General features: G+C 37.6%; 2 protein-coding genes and 1 long non-coding RNA gene across 4 annotated transcripts; 2 read left to right on the top strand and 1 right to left on the bottom strand.

The window, feature by feature from the left end:
* Positions 1 to 2,231: 2,231 nt before the first annotated feature.
* On the top strand, positions 2,232 to 15,091 carry def8 (differentially expressed in FDCP 8 homolog). Of its 2 annotated transcripts, none has more exons than XM_053321529.1 (12): positions 2,232 to 2,358; positions 4,952 to 5,074; positions 9,685 to 9,779; positions 9,890 to 10,039; positions 11,540 to 11,681; positions 12,036 to 12,200; positions 12,339 to 12,466; positions 13,092 to 13,205; positions 13,543 to 13,623; positions 14,024 to 14,164; positions 14,382 to 14,491; positions 14,733 to 15,091. In XM_053321529.1, exons 2-12 carry the CDS (start codon positions 4,966 to 4,968, stop codon positions 14,824 to 14,826), a joined length of 1,329 nt encoding a protein of 442 aa, XP_053177504.1. In that variant the 5' UTR covers positions 2,232 to 2,358; positions 4,952 to 4,965; the 3' UTR covers positions 14,827 to 15,091. The 2 variants fall into 2 exon arrangements, with proteins under 2 accessions (XP_053177504.1, XP_053177512.1); XM_053321537.1 differs by lacking the exon at positions 2,232 to 2,358 and adding an exon at positions 9,535 to 9,588 and having other exon boundaries at positions 5,031 to 5,074.
* A 2,523-nt stretch (positions 15,092 to 17,614) lies between these two features.
* Positions 17,615 to 25,580, top strand: LOC128356061 (AFG3-like protein 1). The gene is made up of 17 exons (XM_053316497.1): positions 17,615 to 17,759; positions 19,225 to 19,315; positions 19,450 to 19,509; positions 19,591 to 19,706; positions 20,215 to 20,364; positions 20,455 to 20,529; positions 20,688 to 20,812; positions 20,908 to 21,181; positions 21,315 to 21,452; positions 21,715 to 21,868; positions 21,971 to 22,078; positions 23,674 to 23,799; positions 23,928 to 24,038; positions 24,243 to 24,358; positions 24,501 to 24,701; positions 24,826 to 25,020; positions 25,353 to 25,580. The coding sequence occupies exons 1-17, from the start codon at positions 17,643 to 17,645 to the stop codon at positions 25,578 to 25,580; spliced, it is 2,385 nt and encodes a 794-aa protein (XP_053172472.1). The 5' UTR covers positions 17,615 to 17,642.
* LOC128356072 (uncharacterized) lies at positions 25,319 to 25,914 on the bottom strand. The gene is made up of 3 exons (XR_008321154.1): positions 25,865 to 25,914; positions 25,575 to 25,682; positions 25,319 to 25,510 (listed from the first exon to the last, which is right to left on the bottom strand). It is a non-coding gene; the product is annotated as an uncharacterized LOC128356072 (long non-coding RNA).
* Between the last annotated feature and the right edge of the window lie 1,762 nt (positions 25,915 to 27,676).

Below are 27,676 nucleotides of genomic sequence, written 5' to 3'. Positions count from 1 at the left end.
TTATTTATTTAATTTAATTTTTTAAGTTATGTGCTCTCATATTCCATTACTCATGAAGGTATATAACCACGCATGGGCACAAACATGGCAGTCCACATAGAAAGAAGGAAAAGATGCTACAAAGTACTCTTCATACAGGCCTATAGCATTGCTTAATACAGAAAATAATATCAGTAATAATGGCTAATAGATTAAAAACTACAATTAGAGATATCATTGATCCAGACCAAAGTGACTTTATGCCAGGAAGACTTTTGGCAGACAACATAAGGCAAACAATAAACTTCATTGACTATGCTCAAAATATAAATATAGATCTTGTATTACTAACATTAGACGCACAGAAGGCTTTTGATTTAGTAAGTTGGCCTTGCGTGTTTGAGATTCTTAAAAGCTTTGGATTGGATAATATATTTTGTTCATGGTTGCAAGCAATTCATAGCAATCCAGTCTCTAGAGTTACAACAACAAATGGCACCTTCTCAAGGAGTTTCACAATACAGAGAGGAACCAGACTTTTTCAACAGTTGTAACAAAATGATTTCACATTTTATTTGGAATGAAGAATGAAGAATCAAACTTAAAATGTTATTTTAAAGAAAAGAAGAAGGTGGGCTAGGTGTACCAAATTTACCAAATTATTTTTTTTGCAACTCAAATCCTCATATTAATGAAGTGGATGAGGGGAGAAAAGGAAACCAAATGGTTAAACATAGAAAAGGAAATAGCAACTTTATCAATTGGGACATTACCATTTATAAGGAAAACAACATGGAAAAAATACAGGCAGAATTATTGTGTTGAAAATACACAAGCAAATTGGAAAAGAATTTGTAAAAGTTTGAAAATAGATAATGAGTGTAGATTATGAAGACCCAGATTTCATCCCACATATAACTGATAAAATCCTGGATAGCTGGACTGAAAAAGGCTTGATAAAATTTTCTCAATTATTGTCCAATAACACAATTAGTTCATACAAAGTAATTGCTACTAAACATGCAGTAGGCTCTAAGATTTTTTTCAAATATTTACAGGTAAGAAGTTAGCAAGTACATAGAGGAATATAAATCAAATAATGACTTGTTTCAATACATGAGCCAGGATAGAAACAAAGATAAAGGAAACCTCTCAAAAATACACAAAATACTGCAAAAGTTCAATACTACTAAAAATAAATAAAGTAAAGGCGAAATGGGCAAACGAATTAGGAATCAACATATCAAGTTTAAAACATCACAGTCAAAATACTGGAGGGAGTTTGCATGGAAGGGTTAGATTTAAAGAAATGGTACCACTGTTGGAGGCAAATTATACACAGTTTTTTTACATGCCCAGTACCCTTACTTTAAAGAAGTGGAGAATTATTTATTTTTTAAAGTGTAAAATGTGCAATGAAATGTCAGAAAAATGTGTGTTTTGTGTTTGTGATAGAGAAATTATTGCAATTACAGTCAAGCCCGAAATTATTCATACCCCTGGCAAATTTTTGACTTTTTTTGACATGCCACTTTTTGTTCAAATGTCAAACATGACTGACAAATATTTTTTTTTCCACAATGATGCCTCTTGTACATTGTCTTATTGTCTTCTGGGAGACGCCTGTGTCATTTCCGGTCAAAAAAACAACTTAAAGTTAAATTTTGACTTAAAGTAGCTTTAAGTCAAAATTTGCCAGGGGTATGAATAATTTCGGGTTTGACTGTAAGTATTTAAGAAAGAATGTTTTTTGCACTAGATGTCCTGCGGATATAATGCTCCAAATACAAATTCCAATATTCACCCTAATCCTAACCCATCACAACTTCTAGGAACAAACTGTTGTAACTTATAATGTCTGTTTGTATTTATCTTTGACCACATAGTCATTTTCCGTGAAATCACCAATCATTGACTGCTGGAGAGTCAGCTGTTTCTGAGGACACTTCCACTCAAAACATAATGTACAGCTATCACTGTTTCACTTTCAAAGTAAAAAATATAATGTGTTGTTTCCATATATCGCCACTGTTGCTCAAGATGCCACATTGAAACAAGATGCAGAAGTATTACGGTATTCATGTTTTTATTTACTAAAACATATTTCTTAAAACTCTTCCTCGAATCCACCTCAGTTCCCCGTTTTAATCACATAATTACTTTTATGCGTTTGCGATGGAGGGATTTGTTTTGAAAATACTTTCCGGAAACGTAGCTTCTGGCAACGAGTGACTTGACTTATTTAGCCTTGTGATGTTGCAGATGACAGGGACGAAAAGACAACACGGGCAGAACTGCATACATTTGACCACAAGCGTCGACAATTAAACACATTTCGTAACTGCCCAATCATTGATGTTAAGTAACGTCAACAACGGGGTAAGCTTCCGTTAAATTAGCTAACATATCAGCATCAAAACACGAGTGATTTGGTTAGCAGTAGTTGGCTAAGCTAGCTTTAGCTTGACAGCTCTGTTTTTGATGATGGTTTATACTGTTATGTTTGTAGCATAGCTGTGATTTATTAACTTAGGTATCCTACGTGACGTGTTCAGCAGCTATACTGGACACATAACCAAGGTTACTGCTCTATAGGGGAGTACTGTCAACAGTTCTGATTGGTAGTAACTGGTTAAGGGATTTCAGCCTGTGTTGTAACGCTTCTCAGGCTTTGTTGTGTTTCCTTGTGTGACCCATGTGTTGAGCTCCATGATGAATGGTTCCCCTTAAAATTCAGCTAAACAATTAGAAATTACTTAATGTTTCCAGTTTTGCAGCCTGCTCAGTGACGGTGATGAACTGTCCATCTGAATAGAGCAGGAGAGATGTGGTTTTCATTTCGCTACTACTTAAATTTGCCATTTTCAATATAGGACAGCTAAGTTGAAGCATGCACTTGTGTTGAGGTTGCAGACCACTTTATGGAAGCTACATACAGTTTATGCTTTTGACATGCTATTGCAATTTTTAAAAGAGTTGGACTACTGCATTTAGTTTGAACCTGTGTACAAGAAGATATGTCAGTAAGAGTTACCACACTGCCCGTGAAAGTACTCTCCCCTGCCAGTTCATTAGATACACCTGTGCAATCTTGTGCAATCCAAATACTACAGGGACTAGGGGCCACTACAATCCACTACGACCTCAGTAATAAACATAAGGTAGAATTATCACCTGTCTGACAATGTCAACAAAAAAATGAAAATGTAGAAGCTTTGTAAATGCAGAATTTGTTGTGTTGGATTACCTTAGATTGTACCTAATGAAGTGGCTGGTGTTTTGTGGGAGATTGATTGCAAGAGATTGGACAGGATTCACATTTACGCTTTTACAATAATTTGTTGACAGAAAGGAACAATACAGGACTATTTTACAGCACTGCATCGCACAAGTGGGAAAATAAGCAACATTATAAATGTAAATTTAGGAAACACCCTTTAAGTAGAAGTGCTCATGCAGTGCTGTACAATGAATTTCAGTGCAGTCCTTCTACACCTCCTGACGATCCTGTCTGTCAGGCCACACACTCTCATCTACATCACAACAGATATTTTCCATTGCAATGCAGCATGGAAATAATCTTTTGGAATGTCTTATCCACCCTTTGCAGGCGTCTGCTGCTACGTCTTCGCATGCTGCTCCTCAGTTGGGTTAAGGAAGAGGGAATAGGTTAGGAGGAATTTCATCAGCATCCTGTTGTGGGTCACAAACCACCAGATGGTGTTTGAGTGATGGAAACTCACATTATCCCAAATTACCACATTCTTTGGGAAATCATCTTGAATCAGACCCCTCTCATCTACAGGGATGAGATCCCTATAGTGGGTGTCTAAGAGAGTGGGGAGATGCTATGTGTTTTATGGCCCTATTATGGGAATATGAGTTTACACACCATGTTTTGAAATAGCAGTAGACACAGGTATGTTCCCACTCTGCTGGCCTGGCACACCACCACTACCTTTGGCCAGGATGAAACCAGCCTCATCCAGATATATGAAGTTGCAAAATAGTTCACTTGATTCCAGTTTCTTTACACACTGTATCCCAGAAGATACAAAATGAGTTTTGTGCATTACATGTATTTTCATTTTGGACAAGATACAGTTACATGTATATTGCATGATCTTTTCTACAGCTGTAGCAAAAGTGTAAAGGTCACGCTTAGACACATTGTACTGTATATTACTCTACAATGTTGCACTGTTTACTATAAAATCCAGTTGCACATAGATGTTTTACCTGTACATACTGGTATCACAGCTCCTTCACTTTGTCATCATTATTTATCAAATAGTACATGGTCCAGCTGTTTCATACTTATCTGGTGTCTTTTCAGCACCATGTAAGTCGTTGAGATGCTTACAGATTTAGATGTTTTCAAAGACATTGTTGTTTTCTATAGTAGCACTCTGTAACTCCTTTAGTGTGATTGCATTATTTGCTATGACTATGGTACAAAGAGCCTCCTCCTCCTGCTGAGGTGTGAAAAAAAACCTCTGCTACCCCTGTGAGGTAGTCTTGCAGTCCTATGTAGGAAAAATACAGTAATGAAAAACATAAGATTAAGATTTAAAAATGTTGTCACTGTGTGTGTGTTACAAAGTATAAAGTAGATTTACTGTATACTGTAAAATGCAAGTGAAATGCTGTAATATGAAGCATTACAGTCAGTATACAGTATTACAGCACATCTCACTTTGTTGGATTATATACCTGTTCTGGCTGTGACACATTTGAATACATTAAAACCTTATAAAATAAACCTAATTGCTTTTATTGTCACTGAATCACTTCAGAGCAGCACAGTTGTCTTTGGGATCTGATTGAGAACACACTGCATGATAATAAAATCCAAGCAGACACATTAGCTGACAGTAAAAGACTGCAGAGGTTCTCCATCCTGTCTCAAATTATAGACACAACAGAAGAAGTTTGGTATAAATCTGACTGTACTCTGTTTTGTCTTCCTTAGATGTAGCCAATGAAATGGAGTATGATGAGAGACTTGCACTTTTCCGCCAAACCCGCCTCAATCCATTTGATCGTGGAGAGGAAGAAGATGGTCCCCAAGGAGGCAAGACACCCCCACAGCACGGTAAAGTTTAACCACAGTTCTTACAGCCACGACATTCAGTCTAGAGACCAAAGCCAAAAATCATATTCCTTCATGGACTGTCAGGTAAGGGCCGCTAGAGAACTACAAGTTAATTCAGTGTGTTTTCAGATAGTATCTCCTGGAAGATATTCAGAGCTGTACACACAAAAAGTGCAAGAAATAGTTGTGTAGCAAATGAAAGAGAGCTAGAGAGTGAAGTTCAAATCCAGTTTACTTTCTCACCTCCTCATTCCTGAAGGAGGTGCTCATTGTATAGTCTTTCATGATCTTGCATTATCAGTTCTACAAGGACATATGAGGAAACTAATATAATGAATAATAATGAATTTAATAACTGTGATTGACTGAAAGTAATCCAGTGTTTGACAGAGCTTTCTGATTTTATTGATTTAATCTGATGGTCGCAAAAATCTCACAAAAACGAAAAAGGTTTTGAGCGTTATTAGTCGAGATTGCAACTGGAACTTCATATTTTGTATGATACATTTCACTAAAAGGAACTTCCAAATACATGAAATGGAACACCAACTTCACTTCTGGTGCAGCCGATACAACTGTGAAGATGTGAACACTCTTAGCCACTATCGTGATGATGCAAATTTAGAGTTTGGCTGCGTGTTTCGAGTGTGTCAATAGACTATAAACGTTCCATACCTGTGATCGGTCATGAAGAGGATCAAATATAGCTATCAGCTATCCTTTAGTTGTTTGCTGTAGGAACAGAAGGATAAAGATAAAATATTTTATTGATTCTAGAGGTTGAAAGGGGTGCTTTAAGCTGCCTAAAGTGTCATTTTCTTTATGTTTTCCTCATGAAACAGATGGGTGCTGCAGTTAGTGGTGATTACTGAGATCGTGGATCCTGCTTTTCTGAATGTCACAGTACAGTATGCACATGGTAAATGGGCTGTACTTATAGGCCTTTATAGTCCACTCAAAGCGCTTTTACACTATATGTCACATTCACCCATTCACACACACATTAATATACTGATGGCAGGGGCTGCCACACAGCATACCAACCTGCTCATCAGGGGGAAGCTAACATTTATACACTGTTGGTGCTCAAGGACACATCAACATATGGACTGGCGGAGCCGGGGAATGAGCCAATCTTGTCTAGATGTAAAAAAAAAAGAAAAAAGAAAGTCCCTTATGGTGCCAAATACAGTGAAGTTTCAGAATGCTGAGATTATGTCAGTATGGTCAGGATAGGGCAGTGACTCCTGATGAAACTGTTTCTGACAAATTGATTCTCCCTCAAACGGTTATCATAGGCTAAAAAGGTTTCACAACTCTTATGGAAAAGGAAGTAGGAAATGCTGTTGCTGAACCAGAGGAAATGAAAAACATAAGTGTAAGCATTGCCTCAGTAACACTTCTTGTATTTGAGGATTTGGGAGAATACGTTTCTTTTTAAATTATTATAGTCATTGTGACGGGAAACACCAGACACTGTTAACTGAGCTGATCCGTCTGGTATCCTGTATGTTTTCTACTTCATTGTCCTCTCCCTGCCTGGCACTGAGAAGCTTACTTCACTTAACATGATTTATTCTGAGGTGTATGCAGGTAACAAGAGCATTTGTCTTTATTTCTCCTGTAAGAAAAACATGTGATTAGCCTGGTTGTTGTTGTGTTTCGCAGTTGTGGGATCTTCATGCACTATTTAAGGCTTGTTTCTCTTTTCAAATTTGGTTTCATTGTCTCCCTTGTTTAAGATTATTTAAGATTTGTTTAGTTTTGTTACATTTATTGATTTTTATGAAACCTTTGTTTTCCAATTTGAAATGCCAAAACTCATCATTTCATTGTCTCTTTTTTCTATTTTAATATTTTCACAGACAACCAAAACCTTGAGGTTGATCAGATTTAGTGTTATGGAAAGTGTTGCCAGCCCATAGGCTTCATTTCATTTTAAACTCAAGAGTATACACAAGGAGTGGACACATTTATTTGGACCTCTGTACTGTATAATGTTATGAGAGGAGAGCAAAACCCAAACTGCTCACAATATGATTGAATTACAGTAAACTACTGTATACAATATAATCATACATTATTTACAGAGTTTCAACTAAAACTGTACTCCAGGGTAAGGTAATATTTATAATATTAATATTTGGTGTGTTTTTTTTTTTGTTTTTTTTTTAAAGGAATAAAGAAATAGCCCAAAGCCCTTATCAGCAGTCAGACCAGCTCATCTTTCCGGACATCATTTTTGTATGTTCCAGGAAACTGAAAAAAAAGAAAGAAATAAAACAAAATTTTCCAGATCTTATCAAGTTTGTTTTTGATGAATTAGTTTATCTTGTCAAGCGTAAAGTGAAAAGTCTTTCCTTTCAGCCACTGGAAAATTCCACAGGTTGTTTGTTTCTTCCATGAGCGTCCTTTAGCTTCCAAAAAAACAACGTTGAGCCGGGAGCTTACGTAGTCTGAAGTTACAGAATCATCTTGGTGATTATTCAGAATACATAATTTAGGATTAAGAGGCATTTCTTTTCCAATAATCTGACAGCACTTTCTTTTCCAAAAGCAGATTATTCCTCAGGCACTCCTACATACAGTGAAATACAGTACAGACCCTTTCTGCTGGTTACATTTATGTGTTGGGAATATTGATGAAAGTGAAGCAGCCTAGACAGAGTGATGTACTGTCCTCTTAGCCATTTATATTGTAGTCATTTGTGTTTGTTTACTGAGTGAGTTTGAACTAAGTAGCAAGCCTTTGATTATTCCTCCTCTGTTACAGTCACTCTCAAATCTATTTTCCATGTCTGCAGGATATTGATTGAAGATAATTTTCCCTTGTTTACAAACAGATAGTAAAGTCACATGCCTCCTGGCTTCCAGACGCTTTAAAGTGATTTCTTCTTAGTTAAACAGAGGGGGAAGCTCTATTTGTGCTGTCTGGACATAATAAAACTTTGTAGCTGAAGATATTTTAAGAAGTGCTTTGTAGGAATTTGGTTTGTGGTTTTAAGTTCTTCAAATAAACATATAACATAAACCAAAATGTAATACCTAGGTCTGTCGGTTCTCATCCAAATATGTGAGAGCACTGTGCCAAACCATTGTTGTGTTTTTCATAAAGGTTTGTTTTGTCTGTTTAATTAACTTTTTCCTATCCGTAGAGTGAATATACAGGTATATAGGGATTTAATTGTGACCCATGCTGGGGAGTGGTCCTTAACAAAGTAAAACATACATTCTCTAAATACGTACTTGAGCTGCCTAGAAATTCCATATATAAGATCTGATAATTGTAATCCACAAAATCCCTCATCGACAATGAAAGCCTAAGTCCTTGACATTTATTCTTCCAAATGAAGCTTGAAAAGGTTTTCTGTAACAATTGAAAAAGGGAGAAGACAGTGGGGAAAGTGGAATTCATTGATACAAGAATGATAGGTGTAATTATGTCCACCTATTTATTAGCAATGTAACTGTCTCTGTGAGGGGATTGTAGTTGGCTGGGATAATTTAGTTAAAATTGGAGTGTTGAGCCTTTTTATTGTTTAGTTTAGTTTATCTTGATTTTATTTGACACATTATATTAAAGCTGCAGTAGTCCGTTTTTTTATATTAGCTACGAAGTATATCACTGTGTGTAATGTGAAAGGTGTCACTTGATGAACTTGCAGAGAACTATCAACTAACACAGCAGTTCCACTCAGCCCTTGTAAGCTTCTTTAAATTTACGCCATGTTCTGGTTGTAGCAGACATCTTTTCTTCTAGTAAATAAGCTTTGCACAAACTCTTAAAAGCTATTTGACTGGCACTAAACTGCAGACTGACAGAGTGAGTGAGTAACTGGTGAAGATCTGGCAAGCTGGGAAGCAGAAATTGGTTGAAACCAAAGAGCAAGCACAAGTAGGCGACTATCACATGAGGGCAACTGACATGATGTAATCTTTCAGGAAGCACAAGCTCATCCCTGTCCCAGTCAGGAATTCAGTAACCACTCTGCGCGTCTCCTAAAACATTACAGATATATTATCTCACTTACAATAGTGTCATTAAAACCTTGCCAGTTGTTAAAGATGTGACTGATAAGAATTATAATAATCTTACATTTATCAGGACTTTGATGGAATAAGACATACACGCCAAGAAAGAAGCCATACTTTACATTTACAATATACATGTATAGTAGCAGCTATATTGTATTTATAGAAGAGGGATGTGAGCACAGTGGTTAATTGATTTAGAACCATAACATATGAATGAGTGTGTAACACATTGATTGTAAGCATGTGAAAGTTTTAAAGCAATCTGTATGTCAAAGTTCATACAGTTTGGTGAGCAGCACCACACCTACTAATAACACAGTAGGAGTCGGTCTTGTCATCTGGCTTGGTTACACATTACCAGGACTGATAAGATAATAATCTGAGGATCCTTTACTTGTCATTTTATGTTGTTGTCCTTCTCTCAGACCTCTTGAGTGGTGAGTCAGAGTGTGAGGATTGTCTCCAGCGGCCGCAGTCATGTGTGTGAAATTATCATGCATAACTGAGTGCACTTTATAAACCACAGTGTGGATACATAAAAAACAACGCCTCACACCACATTGCTGTCTTTTTAGAAACAAGACCTGAGCTGTATTCTGGGACCAGAATCCACAGTTCAGATCGGACCATGGACCTTGGTCTAGCTGAGGACCACTTCTCAAGACCTATGGTAAGTAATGCAAACAGTAATTAAAACAATTTCACAATTGTAAACCTGAGAGACATATGTTCTATTCACTATATATTCAGACACGCTTTTACTTTTTTCACCGGTCACAGGGTTCGTTTGTGGCTTCAGACATTGAACAGCTGAAACTGGCCATAGAGGAGTGTAAGAAGCTAATCTTGGAACTGCCAGAACATTCAGAGAGACAAAAGGACACAGTGGTCAAACTTATTCACCTACGACTCAAACTGCAAGAGCTTAAGGTAGGTAGAGAACATAGAAGTGGCAAACATAATGTACAAGTTGGTGCTGGACCAAGAGGAAAACCTTGTACAGTAATATAGTAGGACTTCAAAATTGTCTAATTAAATTATTTTACTTGGGCATTTTAATATTTGTGGAATGCACAGCTGCACACAATGTATACAGCAGTGTTTTATTGAAGTCTTGCCTTTCCTTTTTTGCAGGGGGATTTACTGAAAGAACTGCTTGTTTTAATGCAATTGAAAGTATTTCTACTATGAGTGTAGGGTGTAAAAATATCCTAACGCAATGGGTCACAATTCTATTGCTCAGAATGGCTGTAGGGTTAAGAAAGCAGTTTCAGCAAGGTAACAAAAAGGAAAAGATTGGAAGAAATCCTGCTGGGCTATTAATGTTTTGAAGTGATTACTGTGTGCTAACTGTCTTCAGCTTTCATGACATCACTTTTTGCCTTTATATGAGGTAAATGAGAGCAGGCATTACAGGCATTAATAGAAACTGATAAAGTGTTAAACAGGCTTGTGGAACTACCTGCAGAAATGTCATGGTGTTTAAAATAACACAGTTTCTGTTTATGAAGATTTTCTTTACGTTACAGAAAGTATTACTTCAGAGTCCACTTAGAATTTTGAGTTGTTTTTATCCCCACAAAAAGTAAATGTTAATGATTTTGTGCTTTGGAGCTGTGTTGGATCTACAGTTTTGTAGTGTTGCAGCTTGTTTCCAGCAGACAGTCAGCCTGAGCCTGGCTGTATATATTTTTATTTAGTGGCATCTGTTCATATCTTAATAGCCAAATAATTTCTCCACCTATGCAAAACCTCTGACATCACCAATAAAGCAGTCTAGTTAGTGTGCTGGTAATGTTTGAGCATTGTAAGCAAACAAAAAATGTCACAGTATAAATTATAGCTACAGTGATACACAGAGAAGACGTTTTCATGAATCAGGCTGCACCTGTTGAATGATGTTGCTAAGTATATATTAGCTGGCTTGTTTCTTAACGTCCAAATCCTCTTTTTCAGTGATATTCTGCCTTCTTGAAGCATATCATATGAAGCTTCTAAATGTCACTGCTAATGCTGTAAACCATATGGAATTTTCCCAGACCACTTTCTGTTTTCTTGCAAGTTGAACAGACTACTGGCTAGGCTTGTTGCATCTGGGTATTGAATTGTGTCTGTAACAATGCAGGAAGGATCATATAGCAGGGATAAAAGGAATGTGAAAAGTGCAAATAGAACTTTTTCATTCTTATTTCATTGAGTTTGCATCAAATCACAATTTGAAGGTGATATACTCATAGTATCATGCATGGTAAAATGTTAAACCATCAATATAAAACATTAATTTTGTCTGTAAATTAAGTCTTGTTTTTGGAGGCAGTATGAGTATACACAAATTGTTATTGTACTAATTTTGTAATTTATGTTGTGCTATTTCCACTGTATGTGGTTGTTATTGGTAATTTTTCATTTTTGCACTTTGTCCTTTTAAAGGACCCAGAGGAGGATGAGCCTAATCTGAGAATGTTACTGGAGCACCGGTTCTCAAAGGAAAAGAGCAAGAGTGTGAAACAGACCTGTGACAAGTGTAGCACAATCATCTGGGGCCTTATACAGACCTGGTATACGTGCACAGGTGAGACACAATCTAATATAATCATATTTTACATATCCTGTATGTAACTGTGTATTTTGTAAGTGTTATAATGCAGCGTACATACAGTGTTAAGCTTAGTCTATGTGAACATTCCCTATCTTCACTTGTCCCCTCACATGTGTACAACATGTAGTGTTACATTTTAATGACTTCAGTTTTCAACTTAAGTTCTTTCCTGAATAGTGGACTCACTGGGAGTCACAAGTGAATAGCTCACTGTATATGTTAACCAGTCCTTCATATCACACCCAGTGGGTATAGTGGTGACTGCAGTTGCAATGCTGTTGCACTAGATACATTTGTCATGCCATGGTTTTCCTTTTCTTGTACCAGGTTGCTATTACCGTTGCCATAGTAAGTGTATGAACCTGATCACTAAGCCTTGTGTGAGGTCAAAGGTCAGCCATCAGTCGGAGTATGAGCTCAGCATCTGCCCTGAAATTGGACTAGACCGCCAAGACTACCGTTGTGCAGAGTGTCGCACCCCTGTTTCACTGAGTGAGCATGAATTTAATGTTTTGGTTTATGTTTGGCAGAGAAATATACATCTATATATAAAAATACTACAAATGATAAGTACATGCTTTGATCTTTTGTTTCATAGTTCGACTGCAATGTGCCATGTTGATCTTGTAGGGGGCGTGCCAAGTGAGGCGAGACAATGTGACTATACAGGCCAGTATTACTGCAGCACGTGCCACTGGAATGACACAGCCATTGTCCCAGCTCGTGTCATACACAATTGGGAGTTTGAACCACGCAAGGTACCGTCTTAAGCCACAACAAAATATACTCAACATGTGAAAATACTCATACTTCTTGTAGATGTTAGTCTGTAAGGCTTCCTCTCATTTACTTAATGAGACTGTTGACCTGTTATTTCCTGGTCATCACCATTGACAGAGAACATTTATACATTTTACAGCTAAATGTCAAAATATACAGAATTGCATATTGAAGTAAACAAATGCAATAAAATCAGTAATCAAATAAACTAAAGGGACCAATTTTACATGTAAAGGTCACTTTACTAGTCTAAACGGTACTGCACAGCCTATGAAAACATGTCTTCTGTGGTTCTGCAGGAGCTTTGTCAAATCTTAATCAAGGGGAGTCAGCCAAATGTTGTTTAAACATCAATAACATTCGATTGCATTCCTAGATTTAACTTGCCTTTTTACCAAAGCCAGGCAGCATCTGACCAACTTTCAAGTTCAACCTAGGTCAGGAGTGCTGTGAAGCCAGGTCAGATGATGTGCATTGACACGATCAGGCTGTCTCCCAATGGAGGTGTAACCCATATCTCTGTGTCTGTTTGAAAGGAGCTTTAGTGTGTTCATGTGGGCGCATTAAGCCAGGCTGTGCTTTGACAGTGTGTCTCTGTTCCAGGTTTGTAGATCATCTTTGCGCTACCTGGCCCTGATGATGCCTCGGCCTGTGCTGAAGCTAAAAGAAATCAACCCGCTGCTATTCAACTTTGTGGAGGAACTTGTTGAGATCAGGGTGGGTAGGGAGATAATATGGACCCCACAAGACATTTAAGTTTGAATGAAAATATTGTCAGTGTAAATAAAACAAAATCCTGCTCTCTTAAGCTTTGAAGCCTTACCGAAGTAATTTCTCCATATAATTTTGGTTACTTATATAAATGTTTTATCACATGATTCATCCCAGCACTTTTATTGATCACTACATTTGTCATCAGTGCTTCATGGAATTCAAACATTTGTATGAAGTACTCCCAACACATTCACAGAGAGGGAAGATATGAGAGAGATAGAAATGATACTGAATGTATCTCTGTTACAGCAGTGTTTCTTGTGTGTGTTCCTATTTACAGAAACTCCGCCAAGATATTCTGTTGATGAAGCCTTATTTCATCACCTGTAAGGAGGCTATGGAGGCTCGGCTTCTACTACAGGTCAGACTCCACTTACCAATATACAGTATGTTCACCACACAAAACCGGCATTATGTGTAACAAATAAATATTGTGTTACAACAGCACCACCATGTGGTGGACATGGAGGGTTTGGGCTGCATCTAAGGGTTGGAGATGCTACAGGATGTGATCAGTCTGAACAAATGAATTTGACTATTCTCTGCACAAGTTCATCAGCCAAAAAATATTTTAGAATTTTCCTTAAAGTATTTTAAAATGTATTAACTTGTGTATTTATATGTTAAATTGTTAAAAAAAACTTTTCAAAACAAAAATGTGTATACAAATGTTTTGAAAAAAAATTAAATTCCTTTTTGTGACAGTTTGGTCACAGACTTTGATCTCATTAACAGTTTCCTGATGTATTTATATTCCACAGCTACAAGATCGCCAGCACTTTGTGGAGAATGACGACATGTACTCACTACAGGATTTGATTGACATCTCCAGTGGCCGACTCAGTTGTTCCCTAACAGAAATCCACACCACATTTGCTAAGCACATCAAACTAGACTGTGAGGTGAGTTCTAACATAAAGCACAAAGAACAGTAATAATGACAATGTTGACTTGTCTTTTATCAGTAGGCCTACTACTTGTGTTTGTATCACTTATAACTTGACTTAGTATCCACTACTAATCAAATTATTATTTGCTCTAAGAGTAGACAATGGTACCTTCCTGAAACCCCTAAGTTCTAATGTATTTTGTGTGTGTGCTTTGTTTGTGTATGTGTAGCGCTGTCAGGCCAAAGGATTTGTGTGTGAGCTGTGTAAGGAGGGAGACATCCTGTTCCCTTTTGACAGTCACACCTCAGTTTGCCATGACTGCTCTGCTGTCTTCCACAGGTTAGTCATTTTTAGACTTGGAATGTACTTCAGTGAAGAAAAAATAGCATCCCAAAGACTTCCAGTAATTGGGCTATTCTAGGCTAAAGAACCAGATACCTTCAAACTGTAAACAGAGAAAGGCATTCACATTTAAGTTTGTCCCACTCTGCTTAGATAGAAATACAGTATAATTGTCCATTGAACTACAATAGAGATATTTTAAACAAAATTTGCTGGTGATTTTTATGTGTCTCTTTAGAGATTGTTACTATGACAACTCCACAACTTGTCCACGATGTGCCCGGATGACTGAGCGCAAGCAGGACGAGGAACCAGATGTGAAAAATGCGTAACTTTGGAGAGGACCACCCAATGTAACTGGATATTGCACATTGAGTTTTTCTCGATCAAGAAAGTGAAAGAAATGTGTTCAGACTCGCTGTTTGTGTTTGTCTTTGGTTTTGTGCTTATGTTGATACTGTAGTGTCTTTATCTTCTTGTGCACTACATAATGAAGTGGGGTACTTAGAAACCCCATTTGAAAAATAATATATATTTTTATCCAACTTTTTAATTCATACTACAAATTGGATGTACTGAACAATGTGTGTGTGTGTGTGTGTGTGTGTGTGTGTGTGTGTGTGTGTGTGTGTGCGCGTGTGCGTGTGCGCGTGCTAGCTTGTGTAAATGTAAAAAATAAATGCCATATAGAGAAACACCATGTTATCAGTAGATGATTTGCATGCAGTTATAGTTATATTAACCATTCTAAGCCTCAACTGCATTAATCTATACTACCAACTTGGCTGTATACTAAACTTAAAGGTTGCCATAAATTAAAACTGGTTTTGAATTTTAAATGTTATAACTTTAGCTTCCAAAAACAAAATCACCTAATTATATTAAGTAGAAATTTGCCTTTAAGTCAGCTGTAAAAAAAAAAAAAAAAAAAAAAAAAAAAAAAAGTCCTCTGAACATATTACATAGTTAGAAATTAACATCACACTGAGCTGATATCTAGAATCAGCAATTTATTCAGTCACATCAGACGGTAGAACACAACTTAAAATACATGGTGTCATTCTTAATCACTGCTATTTTATCATCATGAATCATTCAATTATCACTTGTTGACTTCCACCACTGGATATTTTGTTGATACTGTATGTTTAAAATTTCAGGTCGTTAAAAAAGTATCCATTTATTTCCTGTGTTTATATTATGTGTTCCTTTCCATAAAGGCGTTCTTTCAGTTTGTTAATAGTCAACAAGCTGTCTTGAATATTCCAGGGGGGAAAAAATCAATTTGACAAGGAACCTAGCGTACATAATACCATAATTTCAAACATACAGCCAACTATTAGCAACAGATATAAGATCAAAGCATGCATTACAGGTCCATTCTCTGAGAACTGGAAACGAAAAGGGATTAACAGTCAAATGTGTTTTTCCTTTTACTAAAATCTGTGAATTCATTCCAGACAGTTGCAGTGCAGTTTAGTGCAGTGTGTAGCAAACAGTAGATGTGAACACTCATGTAAATTGTCAGGTTACATACAGCTGTTATCCAAACGTCTTAATACACTTATATCATGTTAATGGTTTCAGTCTTAAAATAGCCACAGCACATTTTGTCTAGAGATGACAACGATGGTAAGTGGCACCTTTGATAATGTGTAAATGTTGACCTCAAGTATTTGTTTTAAAATAATGAGTGTTGGCTGTGTTATCTTTCAGCATGATGTACTATATATTTTCTTTTCAAAGTGATGGATGTTAATGGTGTTGGTAAAAATCATGCTCTGTTGTAAAATAATGTGGAGTCGTGGTGCATGAATAAAGTAATGAAACACTTCAAGGTTGTAGTTTTTTGTTAAAGTCAGTATCAACTTTCACCTTGTGCAGAAGGACCACTTTATTTTTTTTAATATATATTTAAGGGGGACATTTTATGCTTTTAATACACGGCTGACAGTGGAGAGAAGACTGGATATGAGGTGATGAGATATGAAATGAGATATCTCTAGCTGGACATGAACCAGGGGCATTGCAGATGATGGTTCATTGCCTTAAAAGTGTCTGATTTAACAAGCAGCAGAAAGATTATAACACATATTAATATCAGATTAGTATTGGCAGCACTCAAGTTTAGTAGAAAAGAAGTGACTGGGACAGCCCTAGTTTGGACTCAGCTTCACAAATTTTGATAAACCTCACTTAAAACAGGTTCTGCCTCAGGGACCTCCTGGGCACCTGACCCCTAAGGCCCCAATGTCTGTGTTGCATAGTCCAGTTAGGTAATCCTATAATTGAAATGTAAACATTGTTGCTATTTTTAATTAATTTATATGGAGAGCGCTAATTTAAGCTAAACTAAAATTTAAAATTGATGGGTAGTTTATTTTATAACAATACATAATAAATTGTTTGTAAAGTAATCTATCACATAAATGTAGTGGATAAAAAAGTTGTGTGTACACCTGAAACTGATATCTCCTTCTGTAATGTGGAGTAAAAGTAGCAGAATATTTAAACATCAAAGTTTAGTACAATAACTTCTAAACTGTACTTGAGAAACCAGTAGTGGACCAAATGTTCTGTTCTTTCCACCATAGGTCAAAAAAGTAGGTTGTGGCAACATGTGGGTCAAGCACGCCCACTTTGGCTACCATTGGAAAGCAAATGCACATGCTCATGTGGAGGGTCTGGACTTCCACCAGTCCTTACACAACGCTATGCCGTGTGTCCCATGTAACTAGACCCCAAAATAGGTTGAAAATTCAAATGGACATGCAATGCAGATACAATAACACACCCTACAGCACTGTGATCAAGAGGAATTCTGCTCACAACACAGACAGCTGCATGCTGTCCTGTGACAATAACCCCACTCATATTATGGCACTCTGTTGGCTCTGAAAATAAAAAAAATATATTTTTAATAATGTTTATTGGTCAGAATAAACGTGTTTTACGACCAATTCAAGCCACAATGTTTAAGGCTACTCCACCAATGGGCTTAAGTCATGTCAAAAATGTCCCACATCTTAAATCTCGCGCTGTTCTTTTGTGACTAAAATCTCGCGAGACGATGATTGTTGTGTAAACTCAGGATGCACGCAACGAGATGGCTCTCCACTGAAGACAAAGCTTGCAGAAAGTAGCTGACATGATGGGGCTGCTCTCTGTCAGTGTCGGACCCTTTCGGAACCGGGTTCGGACGTGGGGCCGAGACTTTTCCATGTTTTCAGCTACTTTTCGCCACAGCAGTGCAGTCGCTGTGTCGGTACGGTGATGTATTGTTTTTTGTTTTTGTCATTGTGTAAAGTTTCTTATTTTTTTCCGGAATGGATGAATGCAAACGTTGTTTTTTTAGCAGCTACTTGTGCATGAGTGGGATAACTGTGTGAGTCGCAGACGCTACAGGTGTGTTAGCCTAGTTTGGGACTTGTTGACTTGTGAAATGTTGCAGTTTGTCAGTGTTGGAGGACTGTCGTGGGAAAGAACATAGTGTTCCAGAGGCTCTGTGTAAACCCCAAAATCCTCCAAACAAACATACTGTGGCGTTATTTATGTATGCTTACTCGTTTGTTTAAGCTCTCACGAAATAGCTGTTTGATAATGTTTTTGTTTATAAGTCTGTTTCCTCACTTATGTAATGTTTTTACTGAAGGGGGCGTGTGGAGTGGGCGCGTTTAGCCCTGGCTGAATCAGCTCTTTTTTTTAAAGTTCAGTCATTCATCCAGTTGCATTTGCTCTTAAAAAATAGGTTAAGCATAGATTTTCACACATGCAATTCAGTTGAAATACAACTTGCCTGCAAAAATCAGCTCTGCATCTAAAAGTAGTGAAATTGGCAATGGGATGTTGAATTTGTCAATGACTGAATTGTGCCTTTTTCTACAAAATAAGGATTGAGCACTGGCCGATATGAAGTATCTTAGAATTTATATTATTCTATTAAAATCATTAAAATCAATACTGCATGTATCAGCATGAACAGACCAAAGAAGGGTAGGCTACAACTCAGACTGTGGGTTTTTTTGCTTCATCCTTATCAGATCAAGAGCGTCAACACATTTGGACATTATGTTCCAGTCAGTGTTTACTAAATGGAGATGTTTAGATATAGTAAATTGCCTTGTTGGTGTTATATGAAGTGATTATGTGAATATTTTCATGATGCTGTAAACTGAGCTATAAATGTCTTTTGCAAGCATTTCTCTTTGACATTTGTCATTAGGTTGTCTCCATTTAGGTTTTATTGTATGTGTTTTATCTACAGATAATATTTAAAAAAAAATTTTTGTAATTATAATAGTTACAACAAATAATTAACTTAATTGCTTAACTGTAAATTAGCTACAATGGCTTTACTCACATGTCTGTGAGTTGAAGAAGAGTAAAAGTGCTATTGGAAAAACAGCATCAGTGACAAAAGGGTAACGCCTGCACACTTGCCCCAACCCACAAAAGTATAATGACAACGTGTTCTTCAAGTCACATACACCCATATTTATACATTATGCTCACAAATAGGCTGCCAAGCTCTATGATGACAGGTAAGGTTAACCACCTTAAAACAAACTGTCAATATCATGTGTGTACTTAAAAAAAGGAATATTGGCCAAAACATAGTTGTTGTAGTATTTTTATTCCAAAGTATCAATAATCATCAGCTGAGCTCTAAGTAAATCATTGAAACATTTTGCAGTACTGCTGTACATTTATTTTCCATATCTTTATTACAGAAGACGCCCCTGATCCAAAAGAAGTGTGGAGGATTATATCAACACTGTTTCCCTCTTGCTCGGCTACTTAGCTCAAACAAACCACCAAGAGGTAATATACCCCCCTAATGCTGTTACGCTCTATAATGAAGCTAAATGGGTGCATAGAATAACCTAAATCCTTGTAGGCCACTGTGACGCATTTGCAGTTAATCATTTTGTTTTGGCTGTTTGCTGTTGGTTTAGGTTTTGAAAAGTTTTTCCCAAAGAGTGAAGAGAATCCCGGTGTAAACAAATCCGATGAAAGTGAGTGAGGAGTGAATTATAATGTGTAGCAGTATTTGTGCGTCTTGTGCAGTGTGTCATTGGCTCTCTGTTACTCTTAAGATGAAAACACCAAGGAAGAATCTCTTGGAAGGGACGGACAGGACCCAAATGAAGAAGGGAATCAAAGACGAAGAGGAGGAAAAAAGGAAGAATCACACTGGTGGACGCGTTTTCAGGTGTGAATCTTTGTCAGGTTTTGATTGATAACTGTGTTCTCCTTAAATTCATTTTATCAGTATGTGTTTAAACCTAACACTAATGGCATGGAAGATTTTTACTAAAATTCTGGCATCTGAGATCTTTAACAGCCAAATCAAACCATGATTTTACACGCATTTTACTCACTGATACAAGTCACATCCACCATAATTTGGCATCTGTGATCCGTGTCACATAAATGGGTTTTTAAGTGTGTGATATTCTTATAAAACTTAAGAGATCCTTGTCAGAAATGTTTGTTATAAAGATATTATATATTGTTATTAGATTTCAAAGTTTAAATCAATATTATTGTATATTTTAATATGGCACCAATTGAGCTCTCCCTTTTAAAATGGTGCTTGTAGTTTTTTTGAGAGTCAGCTTGCTACAGCCACAGGGTGAGACAGGTATTGTATTTTTCATTGGCACGCTGAGTCTCTCCTATAATCAATTAATTCTCTGTCTCCTTTCGTTAACTAACAGGATGATTTTCCCTTGGATGAAAAAACAATACGTAACTTAGCATTTGCTGTAGCTGGCATGGCCACAGCTTTTCTGTACTTCTACTTCCGAGAGAAGGGGGCCCAAATCTCATGGAAGGACTTTGTGCATCACTATTTAAATAGAGGCTTGGTAAGAGTGAAAGCATTTTAGTTTTGGTATATTTCTAATGAGCATGTCTCTCATCTTTATGCTAATAGGTATATGGTGCTTTCTATACAGGTGGATCACCTGGAAGTTGTTAACAAACAATACGTCAAAGTGATTCCTGCCAATGGAGTGAACACATCTGAAGTGGTTAGTAGCATGCATTTTTAAAAGACTCTGTGATTGTGGGCTAAAAAACTTGAATTTCTCTTTCTTCCCTTCTCTCACACACATAGTCATAGTAACTTAAAGTAAGCATACAGTATTATACTGCATGTTAAATGTTTTCTGTTGTCTATATGTTTCAGAACTATTTGTGGTTCAACATAGGCAGTGTCGACTCATTTGAGCATAACCTGGAGTTAGCTCAGCAGGATATGGGTTTGGACCCCACACACAAAGTACCTGTTTTCTACAGCAGTGAAAGTGATGGGTGAGATATGTGGTCTTCTAAGTATTGATATGACTTTTAAGACTATTGGGTTTGTGCATGCTAACCCAATTAAGCTGCTTTGTCTTTCTTCGTAGGACATTCCTATTTAGCATTCTCCCAGCCTTACTTATGGTTGGCTTCTTAGTTTTTACAACACGTCACGGACCAATGGCACAATCACGTGGACGCAGGGGGCGAGGAAACCCCTTCAGTATGAGTCAATCCAAAGCCAAGCTCATAACAGAAAACATCAATGTTCGATTCACGGATGTCGCAGGCTGCGAGGAAGCCAAGCTGGAGATATTGGAGTTTGTCAACTTCTTGAAGAACCCTCAGCAGTACAAGGAACTGGGAGCCAAGATTCCCAAGGTTTGTCCTTAATTGACAGTTTGGATTGATAGTGTTGGACAGAAATAAGAGTATGGGATTAAAAAAAAGTTTTAAAGTGAGAGCTCTCTGCAAGTCATTCACATTGATCATCAAGTGACCCCTCATTCCTCAGGGTGCAGTGTTATCTGGTCCACCAGGGACAGGGAAGACCTTGCTAGCTAAGGCTACTGCGGGAGAGGCTAACGTCCCCTTCATCACTGTCAACGGCTCAGAGTTCCAGGAAATGTTTGTTGGCGTCGGCCCAGCAAGGGTCAGTACTGGGCTGAATACAAGACTCTGCCAAGGAGTCATTTGAGTTTTTGCTTTCACTTGGCCGCATCATCTGTAAACTCATTTCCTTTCATTGGTATGTCAAGGATACAATTATAAAGAACAGTCTTGGCTTTGCTCTTTTTTATTGAATAATTGCACCATATGTCATTTGTGTTGTAATGAATTCTGATTAGTAAGGGTTAGGGTTCATCAATCACTGCAGGACTAACCAAATGTCTGTTTGCTCTGTCCTATATTAGATAAGGGATATGTTTGCCATGGCTAGAAAAAATGCTCCTTGCATCGTTTTCATTGACGAGATTGACGCAGTGGGCAGGAAGAGAGGCAGAGGGAACTTCGGTGACCAGAGCGAGCAAGAAAACACGCTCAACCAGTTACTTGTGGAAATGGATGGTAAGCAGTTACCTCACCTTTCTCAGTGTTTGGAAGTCTCTTACAGCATCTGTCTAATATTTCATGACATCTTTGTATGTTATTTGTGTTTTTTCATTACAGGGTTCAATAGTAGTACAAATGTGGTTGTTTTGGCTGGTACCAATCGAGTTGATATCCTGGATCCAGCTCTGATGAGGCCTGGACGCTTTGATAGACACATATACATAGGTAAAATATGTGTACTGTAGTTTGTTTTTAACGGTTCTTGTTAATATGTCATTTCTTTATAAAAAGGAATGATACTTTATCTCCAGTAATTTGGAAATGACAGATTAACAAGGTTTTTGATTTGTACATCTCGCCCATGAATAATTACGGAAACTTAACTTTAAGGAATTAATGGTATATATGTGCACTAATGCAGTTTTTAATCCTTGGAAAGTCGTCTTAACGTACACAAAAACTTGGAGTTTTCATTCTTTTCTCTTGTTCTAATGCTATTAATTTAATAATTTTATGTCCATGCAGTTATGTTTTACTACATTATCCCAGTAGTCTACTGCTACACACTGAGCAATATTCAAGAAATGCAAGTTATTGGCTCTAATGCAAACCAAAATTTAACTTTTTTTTTTTGTCTCCTTCAAACAAGGTACTGACGTTCATATAGTACATTCATGGTTTACATAAAGAATTAGTGTGAAGCTTATTAGATTTGCCAGCACTCTTTTTTGCGCCTGTTCACATGTTATGTCATTTAAAGAGCCTGCTGCATGCTGTGTGCTTTTATCTTTGAGGTTAAAATGGTTGATCTTTTTCTGCCTGCTTAGATGTAATTTGCTCTACGCCAGCAGTGCTGGACAATGGCAGGCAGGGCATTTTTTCTCTCGGACAAAGAAAACAGGGTCAAAATGAGAGAGCTGGCTTTCTATAAAAGGATTAGAAAATTGGAGGCCAATGTGAGGGATGGGACACACCACTCCTCTCCATGTTATTGAGTTGCTCTGTTCCCTTCAGTTTTTCTGTTGTTATGTTTTATCAGTGTTCATTCAGATAAAGTTGGTTAGAAAAAAAGTGACCAGTGAACAGTTTAACCAGTGACTCAAGACTAAGATCTAACAGGTCCTTATGTGTATGTATAAATGCTCCCTCTCACACTCTACAACCCTTGTGTTACTCTCAGCTCTTAATTTAGGAATAGACCTATAAGCTCCAGTATACTCACATTTTTGAGAAGCTGTCTTCAAGATGAGTGCCATTGACCTCATGACTTTACTTGACTATATGAAAGTAGTTCTCTCTTAGTAAGCGCTATTGGCTGCTGTAACTGTACTGAGAGCTTCACAGCTGTGAATTGCTGTCAGTATGTCCTTCAATGTTGCACCACGGCTAAGCTTGATGCACAGCTCAACAAAATTAGTTTCACCTTGCGGTTCTTCGCAGCTGACATCCTTTATGATTTATTTTTACTAACATAGTTTGACTTGAAAAACTGCATAGACCAGCTTGATGTTTAATGCTGTGTGTTGGCTGTTAAACATGTGTCAGTGATATATTAAGAATGAGCTGTGTGACATGTACACTTATAATGCAGGAAAAAAGCAAACTGGTTGTGAGGACCATTTGAAGTGGATTCTGTATTGTATGTTAATGTTATAGCAGCAGAGTCTCTGCATTAGTGACATAATCATGTGATGAGTTTACCTCTGCAATTATATTTTTTATCTCATTTTGTTGAGTTTATCATTGTTTTGCCGAAAAACAGATGTCCTGAAAAGCATTTGATTTGAAATTCATGACATGTTTGTTTTCTTTTTCCCTAGGCCCACCAGATATAAAAGGCAGGGCATCCATTTTTAAGGTGCATTTGAGACCTCTGAAGTTGGACTCCAGTATAGAAGTAGAGGCTTTAGCTAGGAGACTAGCTGCACTAACTCCAGGTTTTACTGGTAAGAACAGGAGTTATGTGTTCAAATGTGCACACAACTCAGTCTCTAGATTAAGAGTCATACTTTTCCATCTATAATTTATTTTATCACAGCAATCTAACCAGGTTATGGTGTTTTTTGTGTTGCAGGGGCTGATATCGCTAATGTATGTAATGAGGCTGCTTTAATAGCAGCACGTCACCTATACCAGTATGTTGATACCAAGCACTTTGAACAGGCAGTCGAGAGAGTCATTGGAGGTAAGTTGTCAACCAGGCTCTTAATGGAGTAACATATATCTTAGTTTATCTAGATGAGACGGCATGAAGTATGAATTTATTAATTATATTTTATTACTCAAATTTCAATGTATACACCTCCTAGCTTATGTTCTTCTATACAACATTACTACATGCACAAAACACATACAGTTCAGTTTGATAAAACATTAACTCTACTCCCAGGTCTTGAAAAAAAGACACAGGTACTGCAGCTTCCGGAGAAGACTACTGTGGCGTATCATGAGGCTGGACATGTTGTGGCCGGCTGGTTCCTAGAACATGCAGACCCCCTCCTTAAGGTAAACTGCCTGCTGTCTCTCTTCTCCTCCACTGCTGCTTCTTTTTTTGAATTCTTGTGTGTCCAGTCCATGATGTATTTTCTTTTTTTCCTCTACATTCAAAACAATCTTTGACCAAATGATCACAACTCTCCTCTCCCAGGTGTCCATTGTTCCCAGAGGAAAAGGTTTAGGTTATGCTCAATATCTACCAAAGGAGCAGTACCTGTTCACCCGGGAGCAGCTGTTTGACAGAATGTGCATGATGCTTGGGGGTCGAGTGGCTGAGCAGGTTTTCTTAAGTCGAGTCACCACTGGGGCACAGGATGACCTCAGGAAAGTCACACAGTCTGCATACACACAGGTAATCTTTACATTTTACAGCAAGCATGCCCACCGGACAAGAATAAAAACTCCTGTATGTGATCCTGCATCCAAAGAAGTTTAGTTTACTCAGTATAAATGCTTTGATCCCCTTCTTATTTTAGGTTGTACAGTTTGGAATGAGTGAGGCGGTGGGTCAGATGTCATTTGACCTCCCTCAGCAGGGTAACATTGTAACTGAGAAGCCCTACAGTGAACCTACAGCTCAGCTTATAGACCAGGAGGTCCGTGTGCTCATAGATGCTGCCTTCCAACGGACACTTCAGCTTGTCACCGATAAAAAAGAACTAGTGGAAAAGGTGAGTACTCTTGTAGATACTGACGTGAACGATTGGAAATGACAGGTAAAGATAAAGTGCTGTCTTATGAAGCAGCTCAATGATCACGGCATTGCAGCAAGTGGTAGCTTTGTGGTTTGCTAAAATTTTCATTCTCAAAAACAGTTTGGAAGAGTGCTAACTTAAACTATATCAAATGAAATTGCTGGTTGAGATACGATCATGGTAATTATTAAAAAATACTGCTACTAAACATCTATTTGTCACTTCTGTTGATGGTGGAATTAACCTTAACTAATATTCTTTATTGCTTTAACTGTTTGTTGTTTATTATTATTGATCATGTGTTGCAGGTAGCAAAACGTCTTCTAGAAAGAGAGATTCTAGACAAAGCTGACATGGTAGAACTGCTGGGACAGCGTCCCTTTCAAGAAAATTCAACATATGAGGAGTTTGTAGAAGGGCTTGGAGAATCTGAGGAGGATACCTCTTTCCCAGAAGGGCTGAAGCACTGGAACAAAAACAAAGGGGATGAAAAACACCTGCAGAATCCGCAAAACAAATCAGCTGTTCACCTGTAGGTGGACTAACAGCCTCAGGGCAAATATTCCACTGGATTCGGGTGAATATTTCAGAAGTACAGCACCAGGTCCTTTAGAGAATGTAGCTAGGCACAGTCAGAACTGAGAAAAAACCTCTTTCATTTCACTGACTGCTGCAAAGGGATGGAAGCTGATTTGATCCATGGGTCTTTAATGACCTGGATTATGCAATGTGCAATTGTTTTATTGTAGTTTTTATATTCAAGCCGGAATTCCAAAAAAGTGAATAAGCTAAGGCATTTGTGAAAAAGGTAGTAGCTTACCTTCCACTGGAGGTGCCTTCTACTCGTTGCCTCCCACACTGATACAGCCCTGAAGTGCAATGACACTGACAAACATATCATGAAATAATCTGTAGTCATGAGGCCTGTACTACGAAGCTGGATTAACATACCCGGGATATCTCTCCGTTACCTGGGTTGATTTACTCAGACATTTGCAATCCTGATAAGCGGTACTACGAAGCTGGTTATCAACTCGGTAATTGAACCCAGGGTTTTCCAATCTGGATCACTGCGCGCTCACATAAAGGGGAGGTGTTTGCAGCGTCTGACCAATCACAAACATGCAGAAACTCTGCAGAGCAGACTACTTTACCATGGAGGAGCAGACAATTATTCTTCAATATGAAGAATTCAATCACATCATCCAGGCCAAAAGCAACACTGTTGCCAGAGCAAAAGCCAGGAAGGAATGCTGGCAGAAAATTGCTGACTCTGTTAATGCGTAAATATGAATATTAATTAATTGGACAATATAAACAGACAGCACTCTGTCCGTTTATATTCCTCAGTGCCCTTCCTTTCGTTGCGAAGTTAGTTTCATATTCAACATTCATTTGACATTCAAAATACAAACCTATTATGCGCTTCAACCATTTGAGTGAATGATTTCAAACCAACTATATAACATACAGAATAATATCCCTCATGTGCCTCAAGGATTATTTTTCAAGTATATATTTTGGTCAATTAAAAAATATGAATAAAATTCTGCTTTTCTGCACGTTTGCAGCGATTACTCTCAAGATGTTCTTATTGAGACGTTTTGTCAGGTTTCCTGACACAAGTTCTGAAACTGGAGTGGTGGTAAGGTTATTTATTTATTTTAATTGTAAAAACAAATTGACGAAAAGATATATTTGAAAAATAAGCCTTGAAGCACATGAGGGATATTAGTCTGTATGTTATACAGTTGGTTTGACATCATTCACCCAAATGGTTGAAGCGCATACAGTAATAGGTTTGTATTTTGAATGTCAAATGAATGTTGAATATTAAAGTAACTTAATGTCGCTTGAAAATCTGTACCTTTTCGTATAGTTTTAACCTCTCATGATCCACGCACCAATGTCGACAGGATCTTCTAATGGGCAGGCCATTTTCCAAGAGAACTGATTGGTCAGGAGGTGGTGCTTTCATACTCACTGATCTCTTATCCAGAACATAACCTGCTCCGTAGCAGGTTAGCCGTTCAGCATAAATTACCATGGTGATTTACCCCGGTAAGAAGTGAACCAGCGTCGTAGATGGAAAACCCAGGGTTAACCCTGAAGTTACCTCGAAAAGAGAAAATCCAGCTTCGTAGTACAGGCCTCTGGATGACTCTTGATTGATGGTCACTTTAGCACAGGGAACAACTGAGCTGAGTGCTGCAATTTTTTTCTCTAAACAGATTTTTAACTCTTAAGCACTCACACTACCTCACAGTCTCTGTATCCATAACTGCTTCTTGAAATTACATACTTACATAATTCATTTGTCACAATAGTCATACTTCAGTCAGGTTATGCTCCTTATGTCTTGTTAGTGTTTAGTGAATAAAATAATCAAATCTAAGTGAGGTCAAATAGTATTTCCCAACAATGGACTTGCGTGGCCTTCTTCCTCTTAATACCCAGATAATCTCCTCCAGCATCTATTAACATGACAACAAATTGCTGTTTATTCAGGAAATAATTATTTCAGCCATTTGTGGATTATGTTAAAAGATGAAGTTGAAATTGTCATGCAATCTATTTGAGACTCTTACAATGATTGGTTACACAGTTATCATGATTATAAGTGATTTAATAG

This window comes from Scomber japonicus, chromosome 1 (genome assembly GCF_027409825.1).
Source record: "Scomber japonicus isolate fScoJap1 chromosome 1, fScoJap1.pri, whole genome shotgun sequence".
Lineage (NCBI taxonomy): Eukaryota > Metazoa > Chordata > Actinopteri > Scombriformes > Scombridae > Scomber > Scomber japonicus.
Note: the sequence above shows the minus strand (reverse complement) of the source record. Positions and strands in the feature narration are given on the sequence as shown.

Coding starts and splice junctions, on each gene's coding strand:
- def8 (XM_053321529.1), top strand. CDS start 4,966: ATGGAGTATGATGAGAGACTTGCACTTTTCCGCCAAACCCGCCTCAAT. Junction 12,467..13,091: donor GGGAGTTTGAACCACGCAAG/GTACCGTCTTAA, acceptor TCTCTGTTCCAG/GTTTGTAGATCATCTTTGCG. Junction 14,492..14,732: donor TGCTCTGCTGTCTTCCACAG/GTTAGTCATTTT, acceptor GTGTCTCTTTAG/AGATTGTTACTATGACAACT.
- LOC128356061 (XM_053316497.1), top strand. CDS start 17,643: ATGATGGGGCTGCTCTCTGTCAGTGTCGGACCCTTTCGGAACCGGGTT. Junction 19,707..20,214: donor ACTGGTGGACGCGTTTTCAG/GTGTGAATCTTT, acceptor GTTAACTAACAG/GATGATTTTCCCTTGGATGA. Junction 23,800..23,927: donor ACTAACTCCAGGTTTTACTG/GTAAGAACAGGA, acceptor TTTGTGTTGCAG/GGGCTGATATCGCTAATGTA.